Genomic DNA, 15,449 nt, shown 5'->3' with positions numbered 1-15,449 from the left:
GACTGGAGGCCGGCGGGCGGGGGGGAGGGAGGCAGAGCGGCGCGAGGGGGCGGGTCCCGGTGCTACTTGGCGCTGATTGGCTGAGCACGTGTGGAATCGGGTGATGGGAAACGCAGCGCGGCTCTCCGGTCCCCTCCAGCTCCGCGCCCTCCCCCCCGTGGCGAATGTGCTGCGCGGCGGCGGCTGCTTACGCTCGCGGGGTTTGGCTGTTGCAGGCAGGAGCTGGGAGGAGGCGGAGGCGGCAGCGGCAGCGGCAGCGGCAGGAGCAGCAGCGGCGGCAGCTGGGAGGAGGTGGTGACGGTGGCAACGGCAGCGTCGGGGACGATGGCGCGACTGGTGGCAGTGTGCAGGGACGGGGAGGAGGAGTTCCCCTTCGAGAGGAGGCAGATTCCCCTCTACATAGACGACACACTCACGGTGAGCGGGCCGGGCCGGGCTGGGCCCGCTGCTCCCCTGGCAGCTGTTTCCCCTCCTTCCCCTCCCCCAGGCCGAGCGCTGCGCACTGGAGAAAGAGTGTGTTGCAACTCCTAGGCGAGGCCTTCTCTCCGGCAGGCCCCGTAAACTCGCCTTTGCAGTGGGTCTCTTGGCACCATTTGCCTGCCCCAAGCCCAGTGTTCCGAACGCATTTGGAGCCCCTCTTCCCAGGTTTTCCTTCCTTTTTGAACCTTCTCGCGTCACCCTTTCCTTTCAGGAGACGCTGCTTTTGGCAAAGCACGCTCCTTACAGAGGGTTTGAAGGATCTTAGGTGTTTAGGGCCTATCCCTTACAGAAACCACCTACCCTCAGGGAGACTTAATTATCTGGAAATGTCGCAGCTGCATTGCTACCTGTATTTTCTTAATTTTAATACCATAGCTCTCACTACATGAGCATAATTACCGAGGGCAGACTGACATGCTCTTACTCAGTGAAGATTCCACTAGAATGATTCGATGTCGTTGTAAGTAGTCTCATTGCCTGATACATGAAAACTCCTGAAATGATTGTGTTGCTAGGCCATGACTCTTCAAAATGGGTTTTCTTGGCATTAGTTCTTTAGTTTACAGGTAGATTTAAAAAAATTTTTTTAAATCATAAGACTAATATAAAAAAGCTGATTGCTTATCTGGAGTATAAAGACTCGGTCCTGGGTAGGTTTTTTTTTTTTTTTCCTGTTTTTCTTTTTTTAATAGAAGTTGTTGGTGGTATAGCTTTGCCCACCCTCTGCCCTCTATTTCTATACTATTTCCTTTAAAAGGAAATGCAGAAATTTGAATTGAATCTGAACAGGAAATGAGTGCAGTTGCTTGTCACTATTAAGAAATGAAATGAACCTTTTCTGAATAGCTCTTGAAATCTGCACTTTGATGATGCTGAAGCCTTGAATCAAACATTTGCCTATTTTGATAAGACTCCTTATTTTAGCACCTTTGACTTTTTTGCCATTCAAGGGCAATTGATCAGTTTTCTTCCTGGAAAAATATTTTTTTCTTTTGCACTTATCTACTGAAGGTTTTCACATTTTATATAAAATGCAAGTCATTGTAGAGATGCCAGTCTATGCCTTTCTTTTTGCCAATATCAATTAAGACTTGATAGAGCTGCAGTACTTTTAAAAGAGTGATTGAATGACTTAATTTGTTAGAACTTTTCAAGCAAAAGCATCTATAATTATCCAAGTCCTTTTTTTTCCTCCCTTCATGGAGAAAGCATGATTTGGCCTGACATAAAGTAAATAGAATTTGTGTTAATGCTTTAGAAATTACTTGTATGTCCTGGTTATGATGGTTTCTGCATTTTTTGCATTTGAAGTGTAATGGACTTTTATTTTATTCTTTTTTTAAATTTTTATTTTTTTGAGCTGGATGTCTCATTGTGTTGCCTAGGATGGTCTCAAACTCATAGGCTAAAGAAATCCTCCTGAGTAGCTGGGACTACAGGCACATTCACCCCTGCCAGCTCTGGACTTGTATTTTAAATAGTTAAAAAAGAAAAATAGCACTTTTGATCAAATTAAATGATGCCTTTCTCAGTGTAGAAACTCTTGACATCAAGAGTTTATTTGTTGATAATTTTTTTTTCCTAATCGCCCTCTTCAACATAAACACTTCAGAGGCACAGTTTGAACCTTGTAGGTTTATTTCCCAGAATGGCTTTAAAAAAAATTTTTTTTTTAAATCCTATGGACTTAAATATAAGATACTCTTTTGGTATCTTGAGTATATAATGTTAAAACATGGGGAAAAATATTGTAAATTTTGAGTATTTATAAAATTCTAAGATACTGTTCTCTCCTTATGATCACTTTTAATGTGAGTGCAGCACATTAATACACCTGTCATCTAGCACTTTAAAGTAACCAATATATATGATGCATTTTCCATAATGATATGAATTTCAAAATTTTCCGTAGAAAAAAGATGTAATCTTGCATTGTGGTTTAGTATGGTGATTACTTCACATTGCACTGAATGGTTGAGTTTTGCTTTTATTGTTCTGTGGACTTGTGGCCAAGACAAATAAATTTAAGCTTTTTATCAAAATGATATTTTATTTTGGGCAATTATTTTTTGAATAGGTTTTTATCCCTAGGGAATGAGTTAAATTTTATTTGTCTTGGACACTTCTACAGTCTTTGAGTGCTGTTGATAAATGAATTTTAGGGAACATTTTTGTCAAGGACGTGGTATTTAGGAAAACAAGTTCCTTTCAGGACCATTCTACCAAATATCACATAAAGAGTGAATGCAGGGCAAAACACCTGTTGGTAGAGAACTGGGAAGAGGAAGTGAAGACGTCTGAGGTTTATGCTCTGCGTTGGCCCATTGATAGTTTGAAGGCAGTGTGTGCCTGAATTTAATGTTTGGTTTGATCTTTGTTCCTAGGGTCTAGAGGTAATGCACTGAGGAAACATTGTGTTTATTTCAAGCACAGTAATCTTAGACTCTTGTTAACAGTTAGATGTTATTCTAGTTACAATGTTTATAGATTACAGGCAGTTATAAATTTTATCATTTTAGTAACTAGCATGCTGAAAATTCTAGCCTTAATAAACTGGTGGTTTTAACTTGTATTTATAAAGTGAAATTAAGAAACTTGTGTATGAAGAAGTCTCCTCTTTTATGTTATATCCACATTAGAAAGATTCCTGTGGTAGTTTAGTGGTTTTGAACACTTGAGTATAGTACTGATATAAATGTATTGGAGAAAAATCCCAAGTAAGTAAACTGGTGGAATGCTTAGGAAAGTGTTGACGTAGGTCGCCAAATGCTGTTCAGTGTTACTAGCTGATTAGAGATACCTTTGAAGAATTATAGTTTCTTTTTTTTTTTTTTTTTTTTTAAAGAGAGAGTGAGAGACAGTGAGAGAGAGAGAGAATTTTAATATTTATTTTTTAGTATTCGGCGGACACAACATCTTTGTTGGTATGTGGTGCTGAGGATCAAACCCGGGCCTCACACATGCCAGATGAGCGCGCTACCGCTTGAGCCACATCCCCAGCCCCAAGAATTATAGTTTCTTAAGCAAATAGTTTTAAAAGAACTAATGTAGTCAAAAGGCACACTCCTTATAAAATCTTGAAAAATAACCACAAATTACCCTTAATCCTACTCCCCAGAGATTAGCAGCATTTGATATATTTCACTTTTATGAAATATAGATAGAGTTATCTTTTGTAACATTCTGTAACTTTCTTTCACTAAATGTAATAATGAGAGCACTGTAGTTTCTCATTCTTTTTTTGTTTGTTTTGAGATGGAGGTCTTGCTGTGTTACCCAGGCTGATCTCAGACTCCTGGATTCAAGTGATACTTCTACCTCCCAAATACTGGGACTATAGGCTGAGCCATCACACTAGGCTTTTTGTCATTTTTAAACTTTTTTTTTGAGACAGATTCTCACTAAATTGCTTAGAGCCTCACTAAGTTGCTGAGGCTGGCCAGGAACTTGTGATCCTTTTGCCTCAGCCTTCCAAGTTGCTGGGATTACAGGCGTTTGCCACATACCCAACTTTCTTTAACATTTTTAATGATTGTGTAATATTATGTTGTATGATATTCCATAATTTATTTAATCATCATTCCATTATGGAACATAGAAGAGGTTCTAGTTTTTGCTATGAATAATACTGTAAGGATAGAAATAATGAGTTAAATCTTTGCATTAAAGTCCCCCCACCCCCTTAGGCTTTTGGAATCGGAATTACTAGATTGGAGGATAAGAACAAAAGTTCTGGGTGCATATTGTCCTGGTGCTATAATATTTTTGGAAAACAGTTTACCATTCCAATTCAAATCAGTCTAAATATGCTAAAAACCATGATAAGAATTTTTTAACTGTCTGAGACTTTAAAAGAAGGGTAGCATATGGAGAGTCATGGGGATAAGGTGTTTGGCAATTGTTAAAAGTTTAGTAGTTAATTTTTTTCAACACTTGATTTAATATTTAATTTTACCAGAGGTATTGGATATTACAAATGTTTGTGAATGCAGAAGTAACAGTGGAATCAAAGTTTTGATAAATACAAACTTAGTATTTAAGTATTTATTGGTTAGAGCTTGTGAGAATGAGCTAAAAATGGATATATATATATATATATATATATATATATATATATATATATATATTTTTTTTATGGTCAGGAAAAACCAGGACAGATACTTAAGAGTGAAAGTGGGTAATGGATTCAATAAACTTTACAAAGCGGTAATTGCAGCCCAATGACTTGTTCTATTTTTGGCTAGCTAGGATAGGCAACCTCATCATGAAGCTGAATATTAGTGATTTCTCTGTGAAACCACACCTGAAATACTTTACAAGACACTTTTCCTTTAGGTAACCAAGAATCTTAGATTGAGTCAAGGAAGTAGTTTTAAATAATGAAGAAAAATAATGCTACTAGTCTCTTTGCCTTCCCTGTTTTCTTATTGTCATCTCTTAAGCCATTGAACAGCATATAGTGATTGACTACAAAATAGTAAGATAAAAAGCCATTGTCCTAAACATTTGAAAGGCAAGGACAGATCAATTATTTAGGTCAGAGTCTCTAGCCAGTGTGGTATAGAGTAAGTTCAAGAACAAGAGAATATTTAGTATTATCCAAGCCAATGAAACCCAAGTGAGACACATAGTATTAGATAAGATTTGGATATTCATACTAGTTAGGTGAAAATAAAGTGATCTGAAATGAGGTTGTTGTTTTTTTTTTTTTTTAACTCTCTTACCTCTTAACAAAGGTAAGAGATATTATCCATATAATTGTAATTCTTTAAAGGTCAACTGATAAGTCTCAATATGTTAGATGTGTTCTTTGACCTATAATTTTTAAAATAATAAAAAAAAAGTTGATCAGAATAGAAATAGTTCATTTATACTAAATCTAAAGTTAGAATTTCACTTAAAACAGGTTGGAGAGACTTTTGTGAGGTGAGTGCTAGAGATCAAATACTCATGCATGGTAGGCAAACAAACACTCTACCAGTGAGATATATCTACAACCTGGCCAGAGAAGTTTCAGTTTGGTTAAAAAAGTAATATTCTTTGTTTCTTAAATTGATGGGACTTTCATGTTAAAATAGTGTAGGTAATTGTCTTAAATTTTTTGTTATAGTTGCAATTGGTTTGTGTTGAAATGGTATATATTTGGATTTAGTGAGTGAAAATGCAAAACAAGTGTTAGTTGCTTAAATGGTAGGTTTGGAGTGACTTGGTATGTTCTGTTGAGTTATATGGTTCTGTGAATTTAATCTCTTGCCCTTTTTTTTCTTTTAAGAACGTCTTGCTTGGGCTGGGATTGTGGCTCGGCTGTAGAGCGCTTGCCTAGCACGGTTGAACCCGGGTTCGATCCTCAGCACCACATAAAAATAAAGGCATTGTGTTGTGTCCATCTACACCTAAAAATAAATACTAAAAAAAATCTTTAAAAAAATTAAAGTTGCAGAGGCTGGTCTCAAACTTATGATCCTTCTGTTTCAGCCTCTCAAGTACTTGGACCATACCTGGTTTATCCTACACCTTTTTATGACTTTATAGTTAGATTTCTTTTTTCTTTTCATAGTGCTGGAGATCAAACTAGGGGCTCACACATGCCTGGCAGGTGCTTTGCCACTAGCCTGACAGTGCATTTCTAAGTACAGTATTTGTTTTGTTTTGGTTTGCTTTTCCTGTACTGGGGATGGAACCCAGGACCTTGCACGTGCTAGGCAAGCGATCTACTACTAAGCTATATCCCTAGTCCTTGGACCGGGATTTCTAATACCACTATTATTAATTTTTTAAAAAATTTGAGTAGGTTGTTACCTATAATAAATACATTGAACAATGTATTGTTAGATATTTCGACCATTTATTTATTCAGTCTTCCTCTCCTGAATATTTAGAGCTAGAGGATTACACTAGTGACTTCAATTTTATTTGATAGTGTTGGTTTTGGTAAAGCTAATATATGAAAGTGCTTGAACATACCTAGTGTGTATGAAGCTGTATTAAGTATTATTATTACTTTCATCCTTTGGAGGTATTAATGAAGATTGAGAAAGAAATCTAGAAACAACATATTGGGATTGATAAGCCTGAAAATTGGATATTTGGTTCTTCAGATAGTGAGATTTGGACAGTTCATCTATATGTATTGAAGAAGAAACTTCCAGAACAGTAAAATCTGTTGAGATGGATGCATGTCTCTGAACATGGGATAACAATTACAGAATTGGAAACCTGGAACACTGATTTTCTCCTAATAATAAATAGTACATGTGCATTGAAGTGAATTTAGAACACATAAAGAAAAAAGTCATGTATTGGCCTACTATCTAATCACATATATTTACTTTCTTTCTCTGTAAGATAAAATATACACATATAAAAATGACTCATTATACATGCAGGTTTTGATCCTATGAATTATAATATAATCTTTTGGATTGTTAAATTGATGTTTGTATTATTGTCCATTCTTTCAGGTGTGGTGTGCACCTTTAATCCCAGCAACTCAGGAGGAAGTCCCTGTTAAAACAAAGAATAAAATGGTCGCTTGCCTAGCACATGCAAGGTCCTGGGTTCCATCCCCTGTACAGGAAAAACAAAACAAATACTGTACTTAGAAATGCACTGTCAGGCTAGTGCTCAATGGTGGAATATCTGTTTAGCAAGTGCAAGCTTTGGGTTCAATTCTCAGGACTGGAGGGGTAAAAAAAAGAATCCACTTATTTCAGTCTTCTTCATTCCTTAACAATTCAAGAAAAGATTTTGTATTTATTGCTTACATTTTCCTTTGTTGTTGATGAGGTCCTATTTATTGTTAGAACAGGTATATTTTAAATCTTTTATTTCTAATGTGGAAGGAAGAGAATGGTCTCGTCCACTGAAGAAGCAGGTTTTCATGGTGTTGGATGGAGAAGGGAGAGAAGACCACATGCAGCCAAGTGGGATTTTTGTTTTTGTTGTTTTTATTTTTGGTTTTGCCTTAAACAGGTCTCTCTGTCCTGATTTCACTCTTTGGGTATGTAGCAGTTTGAGGCCCTTGTCATCTGGAAATAGTTTGTTCTAGCGCAGTATGTTCGATATCTTTAAAGTTGTTTTAGTTAAGATATACATGTGTTATTTTATTTCATTGTTATGAAGGTAGAAGTTTTATCCAGATTGTGTCTCTGGATTTGGGATGCTTCTGTAACTGATGACATCTTAACAGTTAAATGACTCTTGGTAGTACATTAACTGTGGTTCTTCTTGAAATGTGTAGCATTATAGCACAGTGGAATTTACTAATTACTAATTCCCTTTATGTGACATACTGAAACATCCTTAAACTTTAAGCTTTATATCCTCCTTCCCCTGTTAGTGTTTTGATTTTTTTTTCCCCCTGAGCACATCCCCAACACTTTTTATTTTTTATTTTGAGATAGATCTCACCAAGTTGCTTGAATCTTGCAGTTGTCCCGCCTCAGCCTCCCATATCGCTGGGATTACAGGCCTGCACTGCCATGCCTTGCCAAATTTTGATATCTGAGTAACTACTTCAGTGTACACTTTTAGTTCATGTTTAGAGCAGGCATTTACTATGCATCAGATACTGTTCTAAAATATGTAGGGTATTTTTTTAATATATATAATATATTTAGTTGTAGATGGACACAATATGTTTATTTTATTTTTATGTACTGCTGAGGATTGAACCCAGGGCCTCATGCATGCTAGTCTGGTGCTCTACCAATGAGCCATAACCCTAGCTCCACAATACCCTCATTTATTTATTTTTAAATATATATTTTTTAGTTGTAATTGGATGTAATTCCTTTATCCTATTTATTTTTATGTGCTGCTAAGGATCAAACCCAGCACCTTGCACTACTATGCGAAGCATTCTATCCCTGAGCCACAACCCCAGCCCCTATTTACTTATTTTTATGTGGTGCTGAGAATCAAACACAGGACCTCACATATGCTAGGCAAGCGCTGTACCCACTGAGGTACAACCCCAGCCCTATATAAGATATTTTGTGGACAGGAAGCGGGCAGTTTTTCACTACTGGAAACTGAACCCAGAGCCTCTCATATGTGAGGCAAGCACTATACCACCGAGCTATATCTGAATCTTGATATATATATACTTTTAAAGTATTTTAAAAGATTTATTTCATAATCATGAGGAGTTAACTAAAAACATCAGGTAATTTGTTTTAAGTACTGTTATTGGCTACTGCAAAAACAACAATTTTTTGCAATACTGGGGATTGAACCCAGGGATGCTCTTCCACTGAGCTACACCTTCAGTCCATTTTATTATTTTATTTTTTAAAATATTTTTAGTTGTAGATGGACACAATATGCCTTTGTTTTATTTATTTATTTTTATTTGGTGCTGGGCATTGAATCACATGCGAGACAAGTGCTCTACAATTGAACTACAACCCCAGCCCCCATTTTATTTTTTAATTTTTGAGACAAGGTCTTGGCTAAATTTCTAAGGCTGACCTTGAACTGAGTTGTTGGGTTTTACTGGCATGAACTATCTTATATGGCTACAAACACTTTAAAATATAACTTAACCTCACAACTATTCTGTGAGAGATAAATATTGGAAATTATAACTTAATTTTCTTTTGCAGATGAGGAAATTAAGAATCAGGTTAACTCATGAGTTATAAAATAAATGTTAAGTGACATAGCTTGAATTTGAACTCATGTCTGTCTGACTTCATTGTCCATGCTTTTAATGGTATGTACTATTCTGGGTTTAGAAGTTTGTATACTGCCTGGTGCTGTGGTACACGCCTGTAATCCCAGCAACTCTGTCTCAAAATAAAGAGTACTAGGCATATAGTTCGGTGGTTAAAAGTCCCTGGATTCAATCTCTGGAACTGAGGGGTCGGGGAGGAGATTTATTTATTTATTTTTGTGCATGGAATTGAACCATGGAGTGCTCTACTTTTTTAAATTTTGTTTTGAGAGAGGGTCTTGCTAAGTTGCTGAGGCCAACCTTGAATTTGTGATCCTCTTGCCTTATTCTCCCAGTTGCTAGAATTACAGGCACGTGCCACCAAGCTGGTAGTATATTTAGATTTTTTAAAAAACCTTTTTGTGTGGGATGGGATTTTGAGGTCTTATTTCTGTCTAGGAGTTTATAAAATAGGCTGTATAATGTGTTTGAAGAGAATAAAATATTTGATTCCTGTTCTTTTTGCATTTTAAGATGGTGATGGAGTTTCCTGACAATGTGTTAAATCTCGATGGGCATCAGAATAATGGTGCACAACTAAAGCAGTTCATTCAGGTAATAATTTTTAAAATCGGTGTTTTCAGTAGTGTGTGTATTTAAAGAATCATTTAGAATTTAGCTGTAATAAATAAAATTAAACTAAGTTTAAGTTTTGTTTTACCTATAGTTAAACTGAAATGTTTTAGTTTTTACTATTGCTGTGGTGAATATGTTTACATAACTGATATATGGGCTTGTCATGTGAAAGAGACACTGTGGTGCTAACATTTTACATGTCCGTAAGGTTCTGCTTCACCTGACCTTCTTTCCTGTTTTTTTAACTCAGGGGCACTAGACCACTGAGCCACGTCCCCAGCCCTATTTAGAGATAAGGTCTCACTTAGTTGCTTAGTGCCTCCCTCTTGCTGAGGCTGGGGCTGGTGATCCTCCTGCCTCAGCCTCCCCAGCTGCTAGGATTACAGGTGTGTGGCACTGTGCCCAGCTTTTCCTGGTTTTTAAAGATAGGGTACACAGCTTTTCATCAAGAACTTGTTGGGGAATGGGGATATAGGTCAGTGTTGGAGAGCTTGCCTAGGATGTATGAGGGCCTGGGTTCAATCTCCAGCACTGCACACACACAAAAAAAGAATTTGTAGGGTTTCTTCTGTATGATTATTTTGTTCAAGTTTAAAAAATAATCCTATTATAATGAGCTTTCTGATTTCTATTTAATTCTTAGGAAATATGATATTTTATAAATGCATTTAAATATATAACATATAATTAAGATAATGGAAGATTACTTGTTAGTTTACTTCAGAACTCGATTTCTACCTTTAGAGAAAATTTTAAATGAAAAGTTAAAGGTAAATGTGAGAAAGTGCTTCTTGTTAGTTGTCTTACCCCTCCATCTATTTTTGGTAAATCTGAAAGTGTTATTGTACAGTAGCTCTTCACTCCATTTGGTAGAAGTTATTTACTAGCGTTTTGCCCATTTCTGAACAGCTGTGGTTTTTAATCGTTTTTCTACCTTGTCATAATCATCAGATAATATTCATATGCACCAGCATATTACCGCAGGCTCCCTCATAAGTAAGATGGCCCTTGTTCTCTCCCACTAATTCATAACACATGTGTCTATACCTCCAGGTTGTGAATTGCTGCTCTTCATGATCACCATGCTAATTTGACTCCTATAGCTAAACATAGTGTGTTGTTTAAAGTTGAAGAGAAGATATGGTAAAGCTGCATTGTCACCTTATTTTTATTATTATTTTTAATATTCACTGAACAAGTCCTCAATTTCCAGATGCAGCAGGTGCAGGGCTTCTTTTTGCTATGTCAGGGTGCATACTCCTTAACCTTGGCATGCTTGCTCAATGGTATTTTAGAAGTTTGTATACTACCGTTTTTATACTGTAGATTGAGTTCAGTTCTTTTCACTCTGGATTCTAGAGCAGAGTGGTTTGTGGAGCAAATTCTGTACAGCACAGACAAGGCTGATCACTCTGCCTTTCTAACTCAGTTGTAGATAAAAGTGGTAAGCCCTTTGGCAGGTTGTACTTACTGTACAAGGATAGGAACCCCAGTAGTGGTGAAAGAGTACATTTTATGTCTTAAGGATTTTTCACTTTACTTTTTTTCTTTTTCTTAGCGACACAGTATGCTTAAGCAACAAGATCTAAGTATTGCCATGGTTGTAACATCACGTGAAGTCTTGAGTGCACTTTCTCAGCTTGTCCCATGTGTTGGTTGTCGTCGCAGTGTGGAACGCCTCTTTTCCCAGCTTGTAGAGTCTGGAAATCCTGCCCTTGAACCCCTGACAGTAGGACCCAAGGGAGTCCTATCTGTAACTCGAAGCTGCATGACTGATGCAAAGAAGCTTTATACATTATTTTATGTACATGGGTAAGTATAATAAATTAGGAGAAATGATTTTGTTAACTTCTAAACAATTTGTTAACAGTGATGGTAGCTTTTTTCCTAAATTTGGTTGGGGCAGTAATTAAAAGAGGGATACAATAAACATATAATTTGCAATTTATAAGTTACATAGTAGAACCAGTAGAGAGGGATAGAGAATGAGTATGTAGAATTATTAAGAAAGGTGGTTAGGGAAGGCCCTTCTGCTAAAATGCATTGAGTATGGACTTGAATGAAGGGAGTGAGGGAACCATATAGATATCTAGGGGAAGGAAGTGAAGGAACAGCAAATAAAAAGGTTTAGAGGTTGGAGTTTTCTTGTCATGTCTGAGGAACAGCAAAAAAGCCACTGTGGCAGCAACCAGACGAATGAAAGGAACAGTAAAATAAAAGATGAGATCAGAAGAATAATAAAAGGTCCTATCATGTAGTACCTTGTAGATCATCCTAAGGTCTTTTTACTTTTAGTGAGGTGAAAAGCCTTGGAAGGTTTTGAACAGATGAATAACGTAGTCTGACTTAAAGTTTGGCCTGCTGTGACCTCCTTATTGAGAATACAGTGTATATGTCGGGGTATGGTACAAAGGTAGGAGTAGAAGTAGAGAAATGGTGGCTATTTAATAATTCATGAGAAAGATGATGGGTGACTTGGGCTACAGTAGTAATAATGGAGATTGTGAGAAATGGTAGGATCCTGGCAGTATTTTGAGGAAATAGTCAGCAGGATTTAAGATAGATTAATTGAAAGAGAGCTTTGGGCATGTAAGGATTGACTGATTGTGTCCCTTACTGAGATGGGCAAGTCTGCAAGGAACAGTTTGATGAGAGCTCACTTTTGGATTTGTTAAGTGTGAAATACAATTGGATATCCACATACAGAGAGATGGTATAGAGCTATAATAGTGGGTCATTTAGTGAGAAAAGAGGTCTGAAGGCCAAATCCTAAGGCTTTCCTGTTTGAAGATGGTGGTAGGTACTTCTTCTCCAAAGAAGCTTTGGAGGGCTGGGGATGTGGCTCAAGCGGTAGCGCGCTCACCTGGCATGCGTGCGGCTCGGGTTCGATCCTCAGCACCACATACAAACAAAGATGTTGTGTCTGCCAATAACTAAAAAATAAAATATTAAAATTCTCTCTATCTCTCTCGCTCTCTCTTTTAAAAAAAAAAAAAACAAAGAAGCTTTGGAGAGTTTTTGAACAGATGAACAACATAATCTGATTTTATGTTTGAAAAGGATCACTGGCTGCTAAGTGAAACCTAGAATGTAAAAGGCAAAAGGTGGTAGACCATTTAGGAGGCCAGCTATTTGCAGTTGATAAACTAGAGTTGGGTGGGTTAGACAAGGATAGTGGGAGTATTAGAATTCTAGATAGGTTTAAAAGTTAGTTGACAAGTTGGAGGTAGGGTGTACACAATAGCGTTACCTGGCATTCTGTAAATTACATTAAAGATACATTCTGTATTTGCATAAAATTTTTGTTGATGGATCCTCATTTAGGTTATGTATTTAGACAACATTTGGACAGAGGAAGATAGCTGAGAGTCATGTTGTAGCAGTAATAAAATATTGGAGTGCCAAGCACATTGCTAGATAAGTGAAACAGGTATAGTCTGGGGGAAGCATTGAATAGAGCAGGTTTATTTCAACATTTTGACTGGCTGGGAATGGAAAGGGGAAAATGAGTGTATAGTCTCTTTTTGGACTAGCATATGTTTGATGAGAAATTTTCAGAGTAAGTGAAAGTGTCTCTCACATTGCCCTTATTATGAAATGGCAGTAAGTAGAGATTTCTAAAATTTAAAAGAAAAATGACTATTAACCTTTAAACATTTATTTTTCATTAGGTCCAAACTAAATGACATGATAGATGCTATTCCAAAAAGTAAGAAGAACAAGAGATGTCAGTTGCACTCCTTAGATACGCACAAACCAAAACCTTTGGGGTAAGTGGAATTGAATACCAAAGTGCTTCATCATTGTTAATATTATAAATGTAGATTATATTTAGTAGAAAGAGTAAATACCTTGCTAGTTTCAATTCATTAATTGGTTACACTCTAATATTTGTCAAAATAAGTATGCCCTCTGGTTCTCTAGGTCTTTCTGCATTGAAACCATATAGTGTCTCTATAGTTTTGATTTTTAAAATTTTTTTTCCTTACATTAAATATGTTTTAGGAGAACGAGATTGAGATTTTTGAGGGATTTTCTGTAACTAATATTAAGATTCTCAACATAGTGGTATCATTCTTTGATCAACAGTCATAATGTATAAATTATTTTTCCTATTTTGTTTTTATATCTCCCTAATAAATGGGTCAAGAATTAAAAAATGTGCCTTGTTATGGCACATATGACAGTTATGGCAGTATATATCTATGTAACTGATGTGCACTTTTTTTCATGGTGTTGGATGCTACCTCATCCAATGGTGCTTTCACCCCTATCTCCAGGCACATTAGCACAGTTGTCTCTCACTAAATTCTTTGGGGTGGGATTGTTAAGGAGAAGACACAGAATTTGAAGGGAGTTTCTAAGAAGTAACTTTCTGTTTTGGAGAGAATGGGATGATATAAAATTCTAAGTCTGAGTTAGTTTTTGAAGTTAAGTTTTTAATATCTCAGTATCATTGGTAGTACTGTATAGACATTTTCCTCCCTAATATAAAGACCTGGATGGTCAGGTGATGGTAATGTTAATAATATATTATGAGTTTTTTTTTAATTGGTGCATTATAATAGTGGGATTTGTAATGCCACATTTGTACATGCATATGACATAATTTGATTAATTTTACTCCTCAGTAACTTTTCTCCCCTCCTCCCTCTTCCTGATCTGTATTAGGTTTTTTTTTCTCTCTCTCTATACTTGGAAATGAAAAGTTTTTAAAATTTTATCATGAAATCCATCATAAATTCAGAAGAGAAGACTATACAAGTAGTACCATATATTTTTTTTCTTTTTTGAAACATGGGCTCTCTGTGTAGTGTAGGTTGTTCTTACACTCATGTTCAAGTGGTCCTACCACCTCAGTTTCCCCAGTATAAGTAGAGACTGTACAAAGACTCCCCAACCCTTGTACCTTCACCCAGATTTAATAGTTACCAAACTCTACATTTGTTTCATTTATATACCTTTTCCTTTGCTGATGTATTTTGAAGGAAGTTCAAGGCATCATGGTATTCGGCTCTTACGTACTTCTTTGTGCATTTCCAAATACATGGACATTTTCTTTTATAATCTCAATGCCATTATAATACCCATAGAATTAACATTATGCAGTCAGTACTCAAGAGTTCCCTTAGTATTGTTAAGTGTCTTTTTGCTTTGGTTTGTTTGAATCAGTATCCATATAAGGACTCACATTGCATGCTATCTAAACATGGGAATATGCTAAAAGCAGCAAAGCTTTATATAGCCTAAAATAGTTCCTAAGGATACTTGTTCTTTTACATATTTATCAATATCTTTAGAGAATTTCTGATTTTCTAAATGCAGAATTTTGTCAACGTTTTCTCATGTAGAGAGTGATCTTTTGACTGAAGGAACAGAGTAGTATAGGATAGTAAAAAGCCTGCCTTCTGCTTCTTTTTTTTTTAAATGCACATTATATTGGTTTTTGAACCTTAGGCTTTACACATGCTAGGCAAGTGCTGTACTGTTGAGCTACACTTTAGCCCCTTTATGCATATTCTTCATTGAGGAACTAAAAAGCAACAGGTACCCCACATATTATACATCTGTACTCATTGCTGCCTTCATTTAAAGACCAGTCTTTCCAGTTTTGCTTTGGATTTCATCTACTCTTTTGTTCTCCAGTGACTTTGCTTTGTCAGTTAATTTTTTATTT

At 36.5% G+C, this 15,449-nt stretch overlaps 1 protein-coding gene across 5 annotated transcripts in view; it reads left to right on the top strand.

The window, feature by feature from the left end:
* The window catches only part of GGNBP2 (gametogenetin binding protein 2), a 35,606-nt gene that overhangs the window by 477 nt on the left and 19,680 nt on the right, over positions 1–15,449 (top strand). For all 5 annotated transcript variants that reach the window (XM_081270017.1, XM_081270016.1, XM_081270015.1 and 2 more), the window contains exons 2-5: positions 216–417; positions 9,671–9,751; positions 11,331–11,584; positions 13,444–13,542. In XM_081270017.1, coding sequence (XP_081126143.1) covers positions 325–417; positions 9,671–9,751; positions 11,331–11,584; positions 13,444–13,542 — 527 coding nt within the window. In that variant the 5' untranslated portion in view covers positions 216–324. The remainder of the gene's footprint in view (positions 1–215; positions 418–9,670; positions 9,752–11,330; positions 11,585–13,443; positions 13,543–15,449) is intronic.

The sequence above is a fragment of the Spermophilus citellus genome (assembly GCF_964194105.1).
Source record: "Spermophilus citellus genome assembly, chromosome: 17".
Classification (NCBI taxonomy): Eukaryota; Metazoa; Chordata; class Mammalia; order Rodentia; family Sciuridae; genus Spermophilus; species Spermophilus citellus.
The sequence above is the reverse complement of the archived record's forward strand: the minus strand, read 5'-3'. Positions and strand labels throughout refer to the sequence as shown.